Source organism: Hypomesus transpacificus, chromosome 5 (genome assembly GCF_021917145.1).
Source record: "Hypomesus transpacificus isolate Combined female chromosome 5, fHypTra1, whole genome shotgun sequence".
In the NCBI taxonomy this organism is placed as follows: domain Eukaryota; kingdom Metazoa; phylum Chordata; class Actinopteri; order Osmeriformes; family Osmeridae; genus Hypomesus; species Hypomesus transpacificus.
Window position 1 is genome coordinate 1,452,972 of NC_061064.1, and position 20,106 is coordinate 1,473,077.

General features: G+C 42.0%; 4 protein-coding genes across 8 annotated transcripts in view; all 4 read right to left on the reverse strand.

The window, feature by feature from the left end:
* Positions 1–146: 146 nt before the first annotated feature.
* gjb1a (gap junction protein beta 1a) lies at positions 147–3,514 on the reverse strand. Of its 2 annotated transcripts, none has more exons than XM_047020498.1 (2): positions 3,284–3,514; positions 147–1,961 (listed from the first exon to the last, which is right to left on the reverse strand). In XM_047020498.1, the coding sequence occupies exon 2, from the start codon at positions 1,945–1,947 to the stop codon at positions 1,222–1,224; it is 726 nt and encodes a 241-aa protein (XP_046876454.1). In that variant the 5' UTR covers positions 1,948–1,961; positions 3,284–3,514; the 3' UTR covers positions 147–1,221. The 2 variants fall into 2 exon arrangements, with proteins under 2 accessions (XP_046876454.1, XP_046876453.1); XM_047020497.1 differs by lacking the exon at positions 3,284–3,514 and adding an exon at positions 2,303–2,418.
* Positions 3,515–4,062: 548 nt separating this feature from the next.
* igbp1 (immunoglobulin (CD79A) binding protein 1) lies at positions 4,063–6,822 on the reverse strand. The gene is made up of 6 exons (XM_047020330.1): positions 6,584–6,822; positions 5,861–6,169; positions 5,437–5,632; positions 5,261–5,340; positions 5,012–5,121; positions 4,063–4,889 (listed from the first exon to the last, which is right to left on the reverse strand). Exons 1-6 carry the CDS (start codon positions 6,781–6,783, stop codon positions 4,741–4,743), a joined length of 1,044 nt encoding a protein of 347 aa, XP_046876286.1. The 5' UTR covers positions 6,784–6,822; the 3' UTR covers positions 4,063–4,740.
* Positions 6,823–8,470: 1,648 nt separating this feature from the next.
* Positions 8,471–10,658, reverse strand: wnt11f2 (wnt 11, family member 2). Its single transcript, XM_047020675.1, has 5 exons — positions 10,467–10,658; positions 10,079–10,314; positions 9,693–9,970; positions 9,204–9,496; positions 8,471–9,087 (listed from the first exon to the last, which is right to left on the reverse strand). Exons 1-5 carry the CDS (start codon positions 10,538–10,540, stop codon positions 8,913–8,915), a joined length of 1,056 nt encoding a protein of 351 aa, XP_046876631.1. The 5' UTR covers positions 10,541–10,658; the 3' UTR covers positions 8,471–8,912.
* Positions 10,659–13,442: 2,784 nt separating this feature from the next.
* Positions 13,443–20,106, reverse strand: part of eda (ectodysplasin A) — a 30,041-nt gene continuing 23,377 nt past the window's right edge. The window contains exons 3-8 of one of the 4 annotated variants that reach the window (XM_047020845.1): positions 17,662–17,694; positions 17,074–17,259; positions 16,816–16,850; positions 16,605–16,656; positions 16,207–16,325; positions 13,443–15,452 (exon numbers count right to left, since the gene is read on the reverse strand). In XM_047020845.1, coding sequence (XP_046876801.1) covers positions 15,192–15,452; positions 16,207–16,325; positions 16,605–16,656; positions 16,816–16,850; positions 17,074–17,259; positions 17,662–17,694 — 686 coding nt within the window. In that variant the 3' untranslated portion in view covers positions 13,443–15,191. Of the gene's footprint in view, positions 15,453–16,206; positions 16,338–16,604; positions 16,657–16,815; positions 16,851–17,073; positions 17,260–17,661; positions 17,695–20,106 lie in introns of all 4 variants that reach the window. The other 3 variants (XM_047020844.1, XM_047020843.1, XM_047020841.1) reach the window with 3 other exon arrangements.

Here is a 20,106-nt window from a genome sequence, read left to right on the forward strand (position 1 = left end):
AACCTGGTAGCACGCCCTCTGCCCTCCTGTGTGAGTCTTGGCTCATGGGGACTTAGATGAGCTGTCACAGGTGCTTAAACAGCTTGCAGGACCTCCTTGGATGTTAGAAGAGAGACAACACAGTTTGTGATTAGGATTTTATTTATTACAGTTTATTCAGTTTGATCCCATTCTGAGATGATATGTCGAGGAACCATAAAATGGTCATGCTCCCTGTATGCTAAGTTTCTAGTGCCACCATGTGGTATGTTAAGGTATTACATGGATGGACATTACTTGACACTGTGACAACAATGTGGCGGGATTATTGTTTAGATTCATTAAATCATCTTCTCTTTTTTTTTTTACATTAATAACAATTGCATTGAAACCATACCTTGTATCAACTACAAGTGTGTCATAGTGTAAATGACAATTTATTTGGCATGAAACAATTAATTTACTAGCTATTTTCAGTACACAACAAGGTACTGTTCTGCTTTTTGCACGTTTTAATTTTGACATATATATATATGACAAACTTGTTCAAGCCTTTTCTTCTTACAGTATCTTAAAATACACAGCATTAACATAAACTACCTAAAACTAAAATGCCACAAACATTATGAAGTATGCACTTACAGTGCCACAATGTATTTAGTGCTACATACTTTCCCATACAGCCATTCTTGACAAATAGAGTCAAAGGGAGGATATTCTGTAGTGAACTGAGAGGGAGCAGCCAAGGTAATGAGGAGCTGTGAAAACTGCTGTTTGGGATAATTTAAGAAAACTGAGAAAAAAGTTTCAAAGAGTATTCTGTTCTATCATCAGTCATTAGCAGGTCAACTTGATAGAAAATCCCTTCAAATATGACCTGGGAGGATCCATGTTTATTAGTGTCTAACGCTCTGGTTGTTAATTATAATCAGAAGACTAGAAACGTTGAAATCTCTGTAGAAATATACCACTCTCACTCTCTCAACGGAACAAGCTTGTTCCATGTGAACGAAAATAGTCCTTACAGTACGTTTTGGGGAATAAATTCAACACAAATACAAAACATAAGTCTGTGTATTTCCTGCTTGGAGGCTTAATGACTGGAAAGCCGTGGTACTTCAACGAACAGGTCTCAAAACAAAGCAGAGAGCAGAACCGTCAGTGTTATTATCTAAAGCTTCCCTTTGTCACCGCTAACTCGCATGGCTCATCCTGGCTGGGCAGTTCTCTGTTCTGTTTGCTCTAGTAGGAACAGAGCTTCTGTGTGATCCACGCTCCCATGGAAGAGTCTCCAGCGTTGCTTATCAAGTGGCGTCCACAGGCCTTCCCCACCAGGAAGATCACCTCGGCGATGTTGAGCAGAATACAGATCCCCGACACCGCCAGCATGAACACCGTGAACACCGTCTTCTCCGTGGGCCGGGACACAAAACAGTCCACGATGTTGGGGCACGGGTACGAGTCACACTTCACCAGCCGGATCATCTTGTAGCCTGGGTAGATCATGTAGAAGATGTACATGAAGGCTGACTCGAAGACGATCCTGAAGAACAGGCTGATGATGTAGGTCCACCACAGAGCCCCTGTGATCTTCATCTTCTGGGTCTTGATCTGCTCCAGCTCCTTGGGACTGACCCGGCCAGACAGCTTGTAGAGCTTCTTGTCGATGTGGCGGCGGTGGGCCACGTGCATGGCCACCAGCAGGGCCGGGGTGGACACCAGGATGAGCTGCAGTGCCCACAGGCGGATGTGCGAGATGGGGAAGAAGTGGTCGTAGCAGACGCTGTTGCAGCCAGGCTGCTGGGTGTTGCAGGTGAAGCCGGACTTCTCGTCGCCCCAAACGCTCTCGGCTGCCACCACCAGGACCAGGATACGGAAGATAAACAGCACGGACAGCCAGATGCGACCGATTCCAGTGGAGTGTCTGTTTACACCGCTGACGACGGCATAAAAGGACGCCCAGTTCATTTTCGGTTCCGGGTCTGAAAAAAAATTGAAAGCTAGTTAGGAATAATCTTACACATTTTGACCATTTTTACTTTCTTCAGCTTTTCCTTAAGTCCATTGGGAGTTAACCTGCAAACAAAAAAACGTTTTTATTCCCAAAGAAAACCTCATAATCCACTTTCCAGCTTCAATAGACAGTTCTACCCTACCATAGTTCAGTGATCAGGGCAATAAAACACAAAGCCTTTAAAGACCAGGTGACATGAGACTCTCCAGACACAAAGATGGAAAAGAAAAAAGAATAGAAATAGCTTTCAAACTGTTCCTTTCTTAAACGTCCTTTTGTTTCTGCTGGACAGGGAGCATCGCTAGTTACCAGGCTCAGCTGGAGGGGTTAAAGGCATATGCGGCTCCAAGGGTTAAGCACAGCGACGACCCGCCGGTGAAGAGAGGACATGGATGTGTGTCCAGAGGAAGAGAGCCTCTCTACCCAGCTCCAGGCTGGCAGGCCTCTTAAGAGGGCATGGCTACGTTCTGGCACTACGCGTCACATGACCTGCTTTCCCCAAATCCACCAGCATTGCTGGGTGGAGCGTTTGACCTCTGTGCCGAGGTGATAGTGCCACCAAACTGGCCGGTAAACCACTCACTTACTTTTGTGTTTGAATCATGTTACGAATCGCATATAGATATTAAGTCTTAGTGCTGTTCTGGCTACAGTTTGCATGTGTCAGTGTTGTCTATGGGTCACAGATCAGACTGATGCAGGATAATAATAATAATAATTTATATTTATATTGCACTCTGTATTTAAGCAATTTCTGATTGCTACAAAGTATGTAGTAATACAAATGAAAAATAATCAAAGTTTAATAATTACAATATAAAAAAAGATCAAGGTCAATAAATAATTAAAAGCAAAACCTATAAAACACATTTAGTGAAAAGCTTTAAAAAATATATGTTTTTCGTTTTTTGGGGGGAATGGCCATACTTTGTAACCAGTATTGGTTAATACCTAAACAACTAACACATTTCATAATATAACAAATACTGAAGTGGAAGCAATGTCGAATTCAAATGCCTAACCTACTGTGTGTACATGTAACATGTAACATCAAGTTGAAATATGTCAAACTTTACATGGATCGGCACATTCTCTATGTAATCCATTACAACTCTTATTATGTAGGGTCCATTTTATATAAGCAGAAAGTTAACAGGACAAATTATTCCATAATTCATACAAATGAATAGTAAATCAACTAAGGAGGAACATATATAAATGTCCCTTTCTTTACTGTTGCTTAATAACCCAAACCTTTCCTTACTGAAACATGAAAAAATATCTATTTACCTTTAGATGAAATAGTGCACGAACACGCCCATCAACTATTGAATTAGTTTCGCAATTTTTTCCCCCCCATTGGTGAGTCTGTGAACAAGACCACCATGAGTTTGCATTGCTAATGATTCCTCACACTAGCCACGGCCCTGCACAGTAGAAGTCATATGCCCTTGTGTGAATAATTTACATACAATAGATGCTTTTACCAGCCCCAACAAGCCCCTTTAGAATTCAGATCAAACGCCTCAATTTCCGCCTACCCTGACAGGGAAAGAATCTGTGTGGACAGCAAGTCTGGCCTCATTCTCCATTGTGCTGTGTACTGGCAGGGAAGTGGAGGCCGATTTTGACGCAGTACAGAGTAAAAAAATACACCAGCACAAAGAAAGTCTTACCAGAGGCCGAGGATGTGGATCTTAAAGATAACAGACAGCAGCTTAGATGACTGCCTGAACTTTGAAGAATGACGTCTGTGGTTGTAATCTACTTCTATAGCTAGCAAAATATAAAATATACTTAAAACATTCCATTGGGCTTTTCTGTAATTGTAGTTGAATATACTGTGTGAAATGGAGACAACTGTCAGAAAGCCTTTTCTTAACCATTACTCTTGTTTATTCAGGAAGTAAGCAAATAGGGAGAAATGGGGGGGGGGGGGGGGGGCATGTCATTACAAAGCAGCAACAAAAAGTTACAGTTTGGGGCCGTGCAGTTCACTGGCGGTTTAAAGTATACCAACCCCAAATCTGAATCTGAGAAAGTGCTTTTTAAAACAGCAACTGTGAGGAAATGGGAAACGTGTTTCTTTAATACATGTTGAAAAGTCAAATACATAAAAAAAATACATAGTATGAAATGCATCATACTAACAAATGAATCACTACTCTGTAACCCAAAGAACATCTACACCAATAGGAACGCACATTTTGAAATGTGGCTTTGTTTTACAAATGGGATATCATGTAACTGTCATCATATTCCAAACCAGCTCATCTTTAAGTCATCCTTTTGATTAAATGAATTCCAAAGTGATTTTCCATTTGCTTACACACAGTCAACGCCATTCCATGACAACAGTCAACATAGGTCTTGAATTTTGACTTTCAGAAAAAATGACAGAATTAAATTACCGATGCACTTCATATTAGACCCAGCTAAACCAATGACTCATGGTCTTTGGGTTAAATCTTGCTTCCAATGCAGGTGAGATCATACCAACGGACACAAATAAATAAAGATGTACCACTGATACTACTACACTGGAAGAAATCCAGGGTTTGCAGACTCATAACCAAAAGACAGATAGTGATAAACCTGTCCTCGTCTCGTGTTGTGGAAACCAACCCTTTAAGGCCATCCTTTCACACACAGCTGTTGTGTCAACGTTCCTTTAATATTGGGCTAACAGAGATGTGGGGACTACTGTGGGCCGGGCATGGCACTGTGGCTGGGACGAGGCCGGCGTGTCAGCCCATGTTCTTGCGGTTCCCGTAGCCTCTGCGATGCGTGTCCTTCCAGTTGTCCCAGTCCTTGGCCTTCTGCAAAGCCTCTTCATCATCATTCTCCACCAGCATTTCCTTCTCTTCTCTGGCCCGCTCCTCGGCATCGAAGTCGGCTACAAACAAACACAAACGACAGAATATTTTAACGAGACGTAAAATAAAACACCATCTTTCGAAGGGCATCGTGTACATTAGTGCCCACTACAGTAGGTTGGAGAACAGCTGAACATCTTACCAGTGCTGCGGGGGATGCCTTGGTCAGGAAGAGCCCCCTTCTTTCTGTGCTGCTCGTACCAGTCATCCACCGTCATGGTGGGGAGGCTGGGGTAACCCGCCCCAAACACTCTGCACACCAAGTAGAGACAAGGGACAGGACACAGGGTTACTAAATGCTGCATGCCAATTCATGTTAGTTGATTAATAGTACATTTAGGGGGAAACTTCAGTGGCCAACACATCGTAGGATCACTTTGTTGACGCGTACCGGGCTTGTGCAGCATCTTTGGTGAGGATGAAAGGTTTCATGGGTGGCCTGTGTTTGGTTTGTGAGGGCTCTGTTGAAGTCTACACAACAGATCAGGCGTTAGGTTCTCAATGATACACCTGCTTGTTAATTTAACATTCTGTACACAACCGGTGTAAATATCAAACTAGGCCTACCTGTTTCAGAAAATCCATCCTTTTCAGAATCTCCATTTCTTGGTCAATACTCTCGATTTCCTCCAGAGATATAGAAATCCATTTCCTGACATTGAGAAGGTAGAAGTCTCTTACAATCTCATCGTCTGCCGTTCCACTGTCAACAGCTGCCTTGATCTCCGATAGCTTTGCTTCTGTGTCCTTCTTCTGCTTGTATCTAAACAGTTTCAAAAGATGGAAGGTTACTCAAGGTTCAGTTCTAACACCAGTTATAAACTGTACTGACATTATTTAAATTAATTCATATATATAAATGGGTGACTAAAGAAGCAGTTCATAGTTCACATAAGTGACATGAGTGTCCATATCGGACAACAAACACTGTCTGTGTCAACATAGAACATAAAGGCCGTACTAGCTAAATGTAAACAGTTATTTTTGTGACCTTTCGATCTTTGCTTGTCTCTGAGTTGCCATTGCAACTAGGTCTGGCGGTTTGGGGGAGGTGGCGGGCCCGTGTTCTGAATCTTCCAATGTGCCTGGCAAGTCTTCGCTTGCCTTGGGTAGTTCAAATTTTGAGAGGTCATACTCCTTACACCTTCTCAAAAAGTCTAAGAAGTACACCCTGGCAATCTGAACTTGCTCCAGTCGTTTGGCCAAGTTCACTTGCTTCATAGTAAGCGCTCCTAGAAACGCAGGTAACAGCAAGTACTTCAAATCAGCAGTTGCCATCTCCTCCAACTCTTCATTGCGACTGAAACATACATCCAAATGATTAGTACAAGGAACAATAGAGAGAAGCTAAGTGGTCCTTTAGCAATGGCTGCTAGCTGTCCAAAACGCAGTAACGTTAAAGCTAGCAAGCAAATTAGCCTGCAAAGGCAAGCTATCATCATGAACATGCTAAAGTTTGGTGAACTGTCATGAGCTAACTTCCTAGCCTAGCCTATTGCGACGCGTTAGCTTGTCTACAAATTAGTTTCATATCTAACTAGTTATGTGTTGGAAATGTGTTGATGTGTGACACTACGTTTAATATCGACAGCTGTAACAATCAATATTGATAGCAATATAGTACCATCACTAGCTAACGACGTTGGACAACAGGGCTAGCGTTGCGTACCATAGCAAGGCTAGCTAGCTTTAGCTTTGTAGCTTTGTACACTACCTGAACAAATCGAGCTGGGCAACCATTCGCGACGCCTCTTCAAGTTGCGTTATTCCGCGCTTTATTTTAACTTGTATGTGGGTCGCTGCAATGGGTTCATTGGTACAATCGACTTCCTCAAATAATTTCCACCCGTGATCTAATAATTCTGATAATTTAAGGGGTTCATCTGACACACCAGTGATTTCGGCGGCTGCCATCTTTGCAGCAATGTTTTCCTTGATGAAGACCTATCGGCTTCCGTAAACATTCGTCCTTGTCCAAACGCAAAACAGAAACAAATCTACTGTGATTTGGAGAGAGATAAAACTGATGCCAGAGACGGCAAAGGTACACGCATCCTTCACTCGAGTAGAAGTACAGTAACTCATGTTTAAAAAGACTTAATGACTAAAAGTTGAACGACTGACAACACTTTTTCACTCAGGTAAAAGTTTTTAAAAAGCATATTTTTTTTTTTCAGTACTAATACCAGAAAAAATGCTATATCCTTCACCCCAAAATGTTCCCATATCTGCAACAAAGTGACAACAGTGTAATCACAGTGTAACAACAGTGTAACAACAGTGTAACAACAGCATGATAACAGTGTAACAACAGTGCAGAGACGGCTACACACAGGAGAGAAAGTAAAAATGTTTCCGAAAAATGTATATTATAGTACTGATACCAGAGAAATCTACTTGACTTAACATTTTGTACTTTGTTACTTCCCATCTTTGTCTGATACTGTGAACAGTGCTGGTCACAGATATCAAGCAAACCTCTCACCACTCGTCTTTGTGTAGTTGTGGCAATCTGGACTGTTTCGTTTCTACACCTTTCAACACTGCGTGGCACTCTGATTGTAGCACCCACAACGTGTTCTTCCCAGTGCTTACAGACACCACAGTCGGTCTTTCTCAGAGCAACCACAAGATGGCCTTCGTACTGGTCTTACTCCCGGGGGTGTTTAATAAGTGATATACACGTGAATCATGTTATCATGTGACCTCCTGAAGCTTTTCTCCCAATGAGGAGATTGATGACTGCGCAGTTCCAATACAATTCAAAAAGAAAACAGAGTTTTTTATTTTGGAACCAAGAATTTCGTCACCTGTCCCCTTTTTTAATTAGTCTCAAGATAGATTTGCAAACACGTCCAAGACAAATTGTTTAGAACAGTTGTTCAACCAAAATAAGTGGACGGTCCATGGGCTTGTAGGCATCAATCATACCCCTTAACCCCCCATGCACGCCTATTCCTGTGCCCTGAAGCTGAACTTATCAAATACACTTTGTGTTGGTGATGTAGCTTCTGGTCATTTAGAATGAGCACTTATAGAGCCGTGCCTCCTGCTGAGTGGGATAACCGGCATTCCGAGCATAGTCTCACCAAGTCCTGAGTCAACAGGAGGGCTCTTTACAGCTGGGTGTCATATCTGTGGTCATCTTTGGCTCTGCAGTGTGGAGTCTCACACACATTGAGAAAACACTGAGTTTGAGGGTCCTTAATTAAGCGGCGTCAGATGGTGTGTCTTCAAAATGGGTTCATGGAAATGTCATGTTAGAAAAGGACATATTTGACTCATGTTAGCTGTACGTTTTGTAATACGTGATCTACATTTTATTGTTAAAATGTACCTACAGTTTTATATAAATTGTGTTGTGTATAGGATATTTATCAGTTAAATTGTGTCAGCTTCCTGTCCCAAGCCTTAATAAATATTTAAATAACTTTCCAAAATATTAGGAAAATATTAGCCATTTCCAATAGCAACTATTTTCATGCAAAAGAAATGTACAAAACTCAAAAGTATTTTGTACCTTTTTAATATAATAAATATACCCTTTAATAGCCCTTGATGTCCAGAAAATAAAAATTCATTAAACTTGTCTTTTGCAGGCCAATATACATGAAGTGAGATGTTCCATTCAGATCAAGCATTGTCTGTCTAAGGTAAATTAGATAGTTAAATGAGACATTCTTACGTTTTTTTAAATTCGGTACAATAGCACACGAGGCAGGTTTTCTTTTGAAAAGTCTTTTTTCTCTGAGCCTTGTCCATTATGTTCTTCTCCAGTTATCCACTGTGGAATTCTTCACTAATCAAACATTTAATACTCCCAATCACGTTTACTCATCAGATATCAGTCGTCTTTCCTGTGACCTCACATCCTGTTCTCGGGCCTTGGAGCAGCATGACTGTCCTTACAGTGTCTCTTGCCGTTCTCCGACACTTCGTTTCCCAGAGTCTGGAGGGAGTCTGGAGTCCTCTGGGTTGGCGAACTTATCGAGATGTGATGAAAATAGTGCTTCGTGTCAGCAGCTCAAATGTCTATGAAGAGTTCACTTACATACATATCTCTCCACCGTATGTTCACATTTCTTGCAGGTGACGTAGCAGCACCAGTGGTATTTGCACTGACACCTTTCCACAATCCTTTCTGAGTAGGCATTGTAGCCACGGCCACAGCACATCAGATTGCAACTCCCGCTGTCATTGGATGTCTTGTTGCACTGTCTGGAGACAACAATAAAAACATGTTGAAGATCCAGCACATGTCAGGTAATCAACACTTAATAGTAAAAATGCGTTATTGTGTTTCAAGTGAGGTGTTTAGGTATATCAGAAACTACCTGTCCTGTGTGCCAGGAGATCCATGCTTGTCGTTGTGTGTGCAGTAATCTGGAGAACTGATCAGGTAGACCAGCTCGCTCTCTCTCACTGGTCTCACGTCCAGCTCTCTTGGCACAAGCAGTTTCCTCTGCCCCACATAGCGATGCATCACTTTAGTGGCAGCCAGGTACTTGGATTTGAGCTCAGTGGCGATGTAGCCGATATCACGGAGGCCTTTCCAACATGTTTTGACGGAACATGATCCAGACACCCCATGGCACTTGCATTTGGTATCCTGGGATTCAATCAGTGCCTTAGAAGTAGAGCACAAAACATATTTTGTAGATTACAAGAACAGTACAGATAAGCATCCCAATCCAATTGTTTTTGTAATGCAAGGACAGTTTGGGATGGGTTTAATGAGTGTGGACGCCTGTGGGCTGATATGGAAGCCATGCTGAAAGACTAAATGACGAACATGTGGGTTTGTACAAAGAAAACAGCCTTACCTGTCTGCCAACAGCGTTGTTGTGCAAGTGCATCAGCCTGAACGCCTGTGAGCCGGATCTGCTGTTTCTCATCGGTGCATCCGAGAAAGCGGAACCCATTTGAAGACCGTAGCGAAGATTATCGCCACATCCTCCCCATCTGAAGTCGGGCCCTGCCTGTTCCGCAGGTGCCGGGGCGCACGAGCAACTGGGAAGCTCTCCAGATGAGCAGGCTCTGGAGATAGAGTGACTAACTACGGCTGCGGCGAGCGAGAACACAAACGCAGATTCTCTGGTACCTGCAAATATACAGACCGAATAAACATACCGAGAGAATCTTACATAAAAACTAACACTGAAGCCATGATACTTTAGGGTCATTATTCAACACTGAAATATATATTTACCTTTAGCTAAATCTGGCGTAAAACGAGGTGCATTTTCAATGGACGAGCAATTCCATCGCATGTCAGTTAAGGTGTTCTGACAGGTCGTTTTGGTCAACTTCGCTGCGTGGACAATACTGTGCATGAGCTCGAGGTTCCTCCGGCATAGTTGCAGCTGATCGGGTGCAAGTCCGTCTAACAGCTTGCAGTGGTGAGTTTGATTCCAACCAACAGAGCTACCATTAACAGTAAGGCCCCTGCAAAAACAAATCTTCCATTAGGTCACCAGACAGCCCTAGACTACCAAATGGTTACTCCATGTAAATATTATTAAACATTTATAGGATTTTAAAGTGGTATTGTAGTTGTACAAAGACATTAAACGACAAAATCGCGTCTGTATACTTACAGCCAGATTATGCCAGCACAGCAATGCGTGTTCATCATAAAGGTCAATAGAAATAAGTCCACGTGGTATTTCATTTTGAAAATGAAATAAATCTCGTTAACTCTTCCAGAGTCGTTATAGTTCCAGCCTGAAATAGTTTCTTCTGGTACTCCAAACGGTAAAATCCGATTCACGTAGCCTACTGCCCCTTGTCCTGCCAAGTGGTAGGTCATCTGTGTGACCGCCCCAACACTTCTTATGTGACTTTACCTTAACCACGCCCCTTTCAATTGGCTACTCGACTATGAACCCAAAGGGGCCTTAGGGATTTATTTGGGGTAAAATTACTTTTAGTAATTTCAACAGTTTCAACTACTTAACCCTTGTGTTATCTTCGGGTCATTGTGACCCTTCAGTCATTGTGACCCCCCCCCCCCCCCCCACACACACACACACACACACACACACACACAGACACACACACACATACACACATGTTGTGACAACTTTACCTCATACAAAAATAAAGTGAAGCATTTTCTTTTAACCGTCAGGCATATAGCGTATAGGGGAAAGTTGTCGCAGCACAACGATGGGTCGTTGTGAACCTTTGGGTCATTGTGACCCGAAGGCAGCACAAGTTTTAAATGCAGTGATCTACTTTTTAGGTCACCAACTTCTGATTGACAAACATAGCATATTCCAATATGAGTGTAGTATTGCGAGAAGTATAACGCTGTCATGTAGGCTACTGTATTTCCCATGTTTCCACCATTTTCGCTTTTTAATAGGCTTACTCCGTCCCATTCAGCAGTGTGCGTCATTAATCATCACAGATGAGACGTCGCCAATGTGCGAGACACAGTGACGCACTATCGAAACCACAGATCCTTAATCTTTGAAGATTTCCTTTGAGGATTTGCAACACTCTAGAAAATTCAAGCAATACAGACTACTGAATAACCAACACTTTAACAATTGATCTCTAAATACTAACTTAGTCCTACTCAAAGCAAGGAAGCATCAATGTGTATTTATTTAAGATAAGATAAGACCCTTATTGATTTAGGATTATTAAAACCTACTAAACATTGATCCCACTACTGGATAGAAGCTCTGCTTTTAACCTGTTCAATAAATGTTTTGGTTTTGACCAACAAATGTAGTTTTCCTCAGAATTGTCCTTTATTTCAACACTCCTTCCTCACACTATGTGTGTGTTGTGTGTGCTGGCATCATTTGTGTCCTGATGAATTCGTTCTGGGTCACCTCATAATGCCGTCAAATCTTAATCTACAAAGAAAACAGGGAGCCAGAAACGGGCCTTTCAGTAGCATGGCCAAAAGGGAGTAGAAATGGTTAATTATCTCCAGGCGGTTGGAGCAGAAGATTAGCGATTGAAAGAGAAGCTTCCAGGGGACATCAGTATGTCTTAGTGAGAGGATTATTCAAACTTGTGTTTATCCAACCCTTATTATATTCCCACCATGAGAGAGGCTAGTCTTTCCCTCAGAAGTCATCTTAAGACAAGGTTTTGGAGGAACACCTTATTAGTGTCTTTATTTCTAACAATAGTTACCCGGAAGGTGGTAATGTTAAACCATGATTTAGAGCTGATAAAGTGATCTTCCCACAGTATTAAACCCTCACTAAAGTGACTATTACAGAGCTCATTCCACAGGAGCACATTGGGTGAGCCAGTCTCTTCATTAGGTTAGACGACATATCTTGGTGTTGAGAATATATATTACAGCATACTGCTCCATGAGCAATGTAGCAGGCTGTCAACAGTGAGTTATTCTGAAAAGAAAGGAACTTCCCTAAGCCTAGTCTCCTCACCTTGCTCCGCCTCCTCCCCCCAGAACATGCTCTCTGTTGTGGAAGACACTTTACCCCAAGCAAATCCTTCCTTTTGTTGAGATCTCTGCTTGAAGATTCTGGTGTTAAGAGCCTCCAGAGGTGAGGAAATATTCATGTAAATGAAAGGTCAGGGTGTGAGCTCGCATGCAAAGATTCGCCTTTCCTGTTTTGCCTTTCAGTTCTATGAGAATGCTTATTAGTGGAATCTACACTGAAGGTATTCCCTCAAAGGAATGGAAGTATACATGTGACATTGCAAATAATGTGTATTGAATGTTGGAGATGCAGACGTTTAAAGTCTGTGCTGTAAGGGTATTCTCACAGCACAACCCTCTAAGGTCACCTAGGCTACCGTGAAGAAGGTAAGAAAAAGGTAACAAATTCTTTCACAACTGAAAGGTAAGGATGTATCTCTTAAGAAAACTGAATAATGCTATTCATGTTGCCATAACAACAGTTTTTAATTTTATTTACCAGAGCTGAGTCTAAAATGTGTTCATCATGGCACTAAATATAAAAAGATTCCTTCAGTGCGATTTTCCCTCAGAGATCAATAAAGTACTAACTTATATATGTCATCGATAAGTATTGTAGCTCATATAGGCTAGACTCATTTCTTATAGGTTTAGGTTATTTACTATAGTTTGAGATAGGCTGCAGGGGACGACCAAGAGGAGCAGAGCAGCACTGAAGACTTCTAAAGTACCTGTGCTTGTTACAAATGGGAAGAAACTTGAAACGTACTACTCCGAAAAGAAGCCTGCTACTACTCTCCTATGCTCTACTCAACTTTTGCTTTGCTGGCCTGAGTGGTTGTCATCCGACCACTAGGGGTCACTGTATATCAACTCAACAGACAGCAGATGCCTCACATCTGGCCTCAAACTGGAGTCAATCTGCTCCTCTGTCTCAGAGCCAACAGACAGCACAGCTCCAAATCTGAATAAAACAGCATGATCATCAGGCTGGATTAATGAGTACGTTTTTTTCATCTTAAAGTAAATGGGAAAGCAGTTAATCTTTTTCCAGGGATTCATGTTTGGAAAAAATGGCTTGGATTGGACACCATCTTGAGTAGTAGAAAGTAATATCTACAATAAACTTAAAAACGTGTCCCATAGCATAGATGTGCTAGTGTTAAAACAGTTTAATATTATAAATCAATAAAATTTACAAAAACGAAAATTCTATTTTATATACATATGTACAATCACAACAGAGTATACAAATGTACATTATATTCAACAAAGTCAGGGAAAATACACCCTATTTACCTAGAAACAATCAGAATAATGAGTTGCACAATGTATTCCTACTCATCATCTGAACAGGTTTCGATTCTGAGAAACAACAATTTTGGGTGGAGTTCAAATTCATTATTAAATTTCATCGTTTTCATCTTGTCTCGTCTTTAGTAAGCTACTCTAAGAGCTTAACTTCATGAGGCAGACATCCCATAATAATTCTACATGAACAACGGGACACATCAACCACATCAGTAAAACACATGGCAACAATTCAAGGTATTATGGCAAGGACTCGGATCTTACAGAATCTAAACAGCCAGATTTTGTATTCTCATTGACGGATTGCTAACTTGCTTTTGACTGAGAGGGAGGGGGCCTGTGAGGGGGGAGGGAAGTATTGCTTGAATATGGCCGGGAAAAGAAAATGTTTCGAATGTTATAATTCTAATGTTGATTCCTTTCTTAACTTTGTTTCACGGAATGAAATCATTCAAAACAACTGGACTAGATTCTGACACTGTAATACCCACATTCTAGAGGGATGATTGCATTGAGATGGACCTGACCCTGTAACACTTACAGTATATGCACAGTGCAGAGAATATTCATAAAGAACCATAAACTGTAGCCCAAATTAGGCACTCTGCTACATACTTAGAAGCATAATATGTGCCCATAAATGCTATTTTAAAGACTATTGTGTCCTTTCACATAGAAACATGATCATGAGACAGAGTATGGTAAGAAACATTCTGACTGTGTGATATTTACACAAGCTTCAAGCTGCCTATGTATGCAAAAAAATGACTGTTTTGAGAAACGCGTTGAAAAAATAGAAACACATTCTACCTTTCAGGAAACAAGACATGGCTGGTTTGGCTCAAACAGAATGACAAGTAAATTAGTCATTTCAAACAATCCGAAGAACTACAGCAAGAAAAATACTAAATTCAGAGAGAAACTGGGTGAAAACAGTAACACACAAATTGCATTGTTTGTGTTATTTAGAGCAGACAAAGAAATGCTATCATGGAATTCAGGAGATTCAGTCTTGGCAAGCAACTTCATTTCAATTATCAAACACTAAAACATTCATACTGACCTTACAAGAAAGATTGAGAGAGAGAGAGAAAAATCCATAATTTGCTTCAATCAGTGCACATATTATCTGTGAATTTCTTGTCTTTGAACATAGTGTGTGAATTTAATCACAGAAAAGCACAATCTTTATTGTATTTGCCTCAATAAATTCAAAAGCTAATAATTATGTGCGCATGTTTTCATAATGGCATACGTGACCAATCACATTCAGGACCACAAATACAGTTTTGTGTGAAAATACAAGCATTCTACACTCACAGACACAAAAAAAGAAGAACTTGGAATGGAAACATGACATGAGGTTTTTATCAACCTTGCTTTCCATGTCCTCGCTCACCTAAAAGTCGAGACAAACAGACACATTTTATTAAAAACATCAAGACCAAGGATGCCTCTCATCGTGGATGTATAAGGTACGTTTGCGGTCCACCATCACCACAGCCAGACTCCAACTGTAGGAAGCGTTCCCCCCCAAAGAGAACAAAGTAATGGTTTACTCCAGGGTGGGTGTAGCCTGAAGGCGTGTGTGACTTCCTGCTCACGAGTGATTGGCTGGAGGGGCCTCTCCTAGGCGGATGCTTCCCAGGAAGGTGGTGTGATTGGTCATGCTGATGGAGGTGTCCTCATACACCATCCGGATGGAGATCTTCTGGCGCGCGCGCAGTAGACACACCCCCGCCGTGTAGCAGGTGTTGAACTTACGTTGTCCCGTCTCAATGCTTCTGGTGCAGCGCAGGAACGGAGTCTTATCCACCATCACCTCGTAGCTCGCGATGTCGGTGAAGTTAAGGTAGTAAACCTGACGAAAAAGGTGGGTTTAGAAAACAGCTGTGAAAAAGAATCAAGCATGCAGGGCATATCCGTCAAAAACATAGCAACACTAGAAGACCAGATCCATCATTTTTACTCATGCTTCTCGAGATCTGGTAAAAATCTATTTACAAAATGTAAATGAAATGCTGTACATTCCCTTCACTCATTCAGACATTTGCCTCTGCAGTTAAGAGATCTGCCATTAGTAAACCCTGCTTCCACATTCATATATTTGAACAGCTTGAAACGGATACTATGACTAAATAGTTAGAGTCCTGTTGAGATGTTTAGGCCATACATATATAACAGTGAAAATCTAAAGTTCTGCGCATAAAATTGTATAAATAGGGTATTCATTAAATCCGTACTCTACAGTATTCTACAAATCAGAGCCACTACCTCAACGATACTCCTCTGACCCTGCTGGCAGTGGGTAAAGGCATTGTGACCTCTAGGACTGCAGAGTAAAGGCATTGTGACCTCTAGGACCGCAGAGTAAAGGTATTGTGACCTCTAGGACTGCAGAGTAAAGGCATTGTGACCTCTAGGACTGCAGAATAAAAGGCATTGTGACCTCTAGGACCACAGAGTAAAGGCATTGTGACCTCTAGGACTGCAGAGTAAAGGCATTGTGACCTCTAGGACTGCAGAGTAAAGGCATTGTGACCTCTAGGACTGCAGAGTAAAGGCATGAGTGGCTTGCAGGCTACAGGAAAAGTTAGGCCCGAGGACGTACTCACTTCTACCTGACTATAGATGAAGTAGGTGCCATCAACCAGAACCTCCAGCTCTCCTGAACGGGAGTGCATCTTGAACACCTTGTGGTGAATGGAGATCATTTTCCAGTTTCTTAACACGCCTTCTGAAAGATCTCAGCGTGAGAAAAGGGCAACCACTCAAAATCCGTAATTACCACAAAACAACACGTGGTTAAACAACATCAAGCACTGACAAAAACATCTTTGAAGGCCAAATCCCCCCCTCCCCCCAAAATATACATGATTGCATCATATCACTCTAGCAGAGTGTCTACAGCAGTCTATTAGAGCGTTTGTTTTCCCTGATCACTCTTCTACTGAAGTTCCATACTGTGTTCAGCCTGTCAGGGCTTTGTGTCCGGTAGAGAAGAGACGCTTACCTTCCTTGACCTGTATGGTCGTCTCCTGGCCTTGAAGATGAACCACGGCCGGCTGGAACACAATCACACCGAATTTACAGTCTTTTTCACAGAGGAATGTCGACTTTAACGTGGTGTCGTAAACTTTGTGATGTATTCAGGAATTGTGGCGTTTTGTTTCATGAAACCACCGTGAGCTGACAAGAACAAGACAATCTCAAAACGCTCATACCTGACTGTCTCTCAGTCTGACCTTGTCCACACCTCCTGCACAAGTTATAAAACAAATCACATGTTAGTTCGACAACCTCACACAGCGCTTAACATCATTTGCAGTATATGAAAACACAACATCCTACAGTGTGACATAATCCAACTAACATCAGTTTGTGTTAAGAAACACAAAAAGATTAAACACCAAAGTACATCTACGTCCTTTAAAAGGTTTTTCTAGGTCGTTCAGCCAAAGATAAGCAAACTTTAGGGGCACCTGCAGGTCCTTGATGGCCAGGGGGGCCCTGTGGCCCCGGGGGGCCAGCCGGGCCAGGGGGTCCTGGGGGGCCGGAGGGGCCCATGGCGTTGCTCCCAGGGATGCCGGGGATCCCAGGGATACCAGGGGGGCCTTGGGGCCCTGGGGGCCCCGGGGGGCCCGGAGCACCAGGAGGGCCCTTCTTACCTGGAGATGATAACCATGGAAACCAGCCTTTGAGACACACCAACATCAGCCAAAAGCAAACAGATAAATGTTGAATTGGGCGAATGCCCACTTAACCTGGTAGGGGTAAACCTGCATAATCTCACAAGCTTGTGTTCTGCTTTACTTTAAACATTCAGTGTCAGAGATTTTGTGTATGTTTCAATGAATGTGACAGATTAACGTGCAGCGATATGAGATGGGGTTGGGCCAGAACATTGACAACAGTTGCAAGGAGACATGTCATTGTTTTTGTTTTGTGCTGATCAGATCGATTGGAGGTCAATCCCATGATCCAATCGTCCTTGATAACTTTCGGGCTACACCTTTTGACGACCCCTTCAATCACAGAGGGCGTGTCCACATTCACAAGGAGAACTCTACCTTTTTTCTTCTCTTTCCGTCTTCCATTTGACTCTGAGAAAGAGAAAACACAATCAGATAAACGGTGTTGGTGACACATTCATATTCTGCTGTATTGTTCAAGCTGAGCCGTTTGACAGTTAGAATTACACGATCCATCTGCCATTGCACCAGATTCCAGTTGGCATCTCCATCACTGACCCGCTGAAAGCACCGTTCCCTTCAAGACCCTGGAAGCTCAGGGAAATGACTAACACACAAATCATCTGACAGAAGGTGTGGTTTCCAATCAGACACCTGGGAGAAACACAAGTATAGGTGGGTATGCGGGTAAGGTGGCCAATACGCAGGTTAGAACACAGAGATACCTGCCTCTCCCACCACAGAGCGGATCAGAATGTCTGTATCTTTACAACATCCAGGCTGGCTTCTCCTTGTCTCTAATTGCTAATGTTAAGATAAGCCATGAGTCATACAGTAAGGATTCAGAGGGGGAGCATGTGGAGCCAACGATCGGATTTAGCTTCAGGGTCCCTGCCCTGAAACAAAGAAAGATTTCGCCTTGAATTAAACTAAATTGAACAGTGCGCTTCAAGAACAGACTGTCCGTGAAATAAGATGGTTCAGTTGGTGATGACATCTCTCTTGTAGATGGATCTAGATTGTTCTCCCAGATAAAGTTTCTCCCTGTACACATTAGTGGATGCACTTAAATAGTTTTTTCTTAATGAGTGAAATAAAATCTGGAAAATGTTAGTGAAAGATGTGAAATGCCAAGTCCTGAGTGATTATAGACACAGAGTGTGTGTCTGTATCATGGGTAGGCATGAGGTGGTCTGGGAGTAATTAGCATTTAAAAGACTCAGGAATTTGACAGATTTGAGGAAAATCTCTCTAAAGCTGGTTCGCGTTCTTTACAGGCTGTGTGTTGCAGTAGCTTTTTCTAGGTTTAAAAGCAGCCAGGAAGACAGTTATTTGAAAAGGTATTTGGTAATGGAATCACACCAACATGCCACAAGCAGTATTTCAAGAGCAAGCAAGACTATAAATTATGACAACCTTCCATCTCTCCCTCCCTAAATGTTTGAAGCACCCCACATTCCAAAAATTGCAAGAATGTTTCGGAGGCCAACTAGAAAATCCCGAAAGTTGTGGCTGTGAAGTCATCAAGCTGAAACACTAAGTGATGAATTAATACTGAGAGATGGTGTGCACGTCTGTGCTCTGTGGCGGAGTGGTCTCTTCACATAGAGAGTTGGGAGTTCCGGAAAACAACTTCCTTTACAACAGCTCTCTCTGCTGCCAGGTATAGCACGAAACTGGCTGAACGATACGTCATTAACGCTGGGATTCAAACACAACAAGACATCTGTGTTACTAGACCCAAAGAGCAGATGGACGTTGAAAGGAAAATTGCCAGCTAGCATCGTTTCTTGTTGTGACGGTGGATGGCTGTAACAGTCACTGCTGGAAAGATAATATGCTCATTGACTCATTGAGCAATATGTGTTTGTTAACTGGTTGTGTGTGGAAGTGTGTGATGAGCCAAGGATACCTTTTAATGAAAAACCTGTCACATCTTCTGGCTACTCCCTCATCTGCTCCTGTTTGGGCTGGCTGAAAAGTTGTTTTTTGTTTTCATTTCTTTTAATAATAATGTAATTTTTCTTTATTAAAGTTGTTTCTCAATGTTGTTTTGCATGTCATCTCACGCAATAATTCATTTTCTCTCTCTCTCTCTCTCTCTCTCTCTCTCTCTCTCTCTCTCTCTCTCTCTCTCTCTCTCTCTCTCTCTCTCTCAAAAACAGAACATCAAAAGCAAATAGAACAATCAGCCAAAAGCTTTAGCTTAAAAATTGTATATTTTCCAGATGACTTTCATTCAAAATGAATTCAACAGTTTCTCTGATGTAAAACATTGCTTGGCTAGCTAAGCTGCAGCTCAGTGAACAACGCTACAGTCAGGAACACACACGCTTCCACAGGAAACAGTCATCCAATTTGTTGATTCGTTTTCACTTGGTTTGAATTTCATGGTCTGTTCCTGAAGGTCTAACACTTCAGAGATGAAAACAGCCGTGTAAACCAAATGGACTCTGTCCACCTCGAGTCTGCCCTCTGGCCTGATTTCCCGGGGAACTGCCTCGTGGCAGGATGAATTGAGAGCTAAGGGGAGTTTAACTCATTAAACAATCTACTTATCTGTTGAATCAATGATCATTCTTCATTTGTTTTCATTGGCTGAAGTCTGATGAAATGTGTTTTTACTGGAAACAGGACTACAGCAGTGCACAACTGTAGGAAAGATAAATAACTAAAACCTCCAGCGAAGCCATGACTCTGCGGATCAGATATGTCCTTGTTTTTTCGGAAACTTGCGTTCACATATTACACATCCATACTTAAGTAAGAAAGCTTGTTGTTAGCTGACAGTATGATGAGGATGTCCTCTCTAAGACATTGTGC

Bases quoted from the DNA above. Each gene is read 5' to 3' on its own strand.
- gjb1a (XM_047020497.1), bottom strand. From the start codon at position 2,330: ATGCCTTTAACCCCTCCAGCTGAGCCTG. The intron at 1,962-2,302 runs GTAACTAGCGAT...ATTTTTTTTCAG, and splicing joins AACCCCTCCAGCTGAGCCTG to ACCCGGAACCGAAAATGAAC.
- igbp1 (XM_047020330.1), bottom strand. From the start codon at position 6,783: ATGGCAGCCGCCGAAATCACTGGTGTGTCAGATGAACCCCTTAAATTA. The intron at 5,341-5,436 runs GTAGGCCTAGTT...TCTGTTGTGTAG, and splicing joins GGATGGATTTTCTGAAACAG to ACTTCAACAGAGCCCTCACA. The intron at 5,122-5,260 runs GTACGCGTCAAC...CTTGGTGTGCAG, and splicing joins AAAGATGCTGCACAAGCCCG to AGTGTTTGGGGCGGGTTACC.
- wnt11f2 (XM_047020675.1), bottom strand. From the start codon at position 10,540: ATGAAATACCACGTGGACTTATTTCTATTGACCTTTATGATGAACACG. The intron at 9,971-10,078 runs GTAAATATATAT...GTATATTTGCAG, and splicing joins TACGCCAGATTTAGCTAAAG to GTACCAGAGAATCTGCGTTT. The intron at 9,497-9,692 runs GTAAGGCTGTTT...TCTACTTCTAAG, and splicing joins ACAACGCTGTTGGCAGACAG to GCACTGATTGAATCCCAGGA.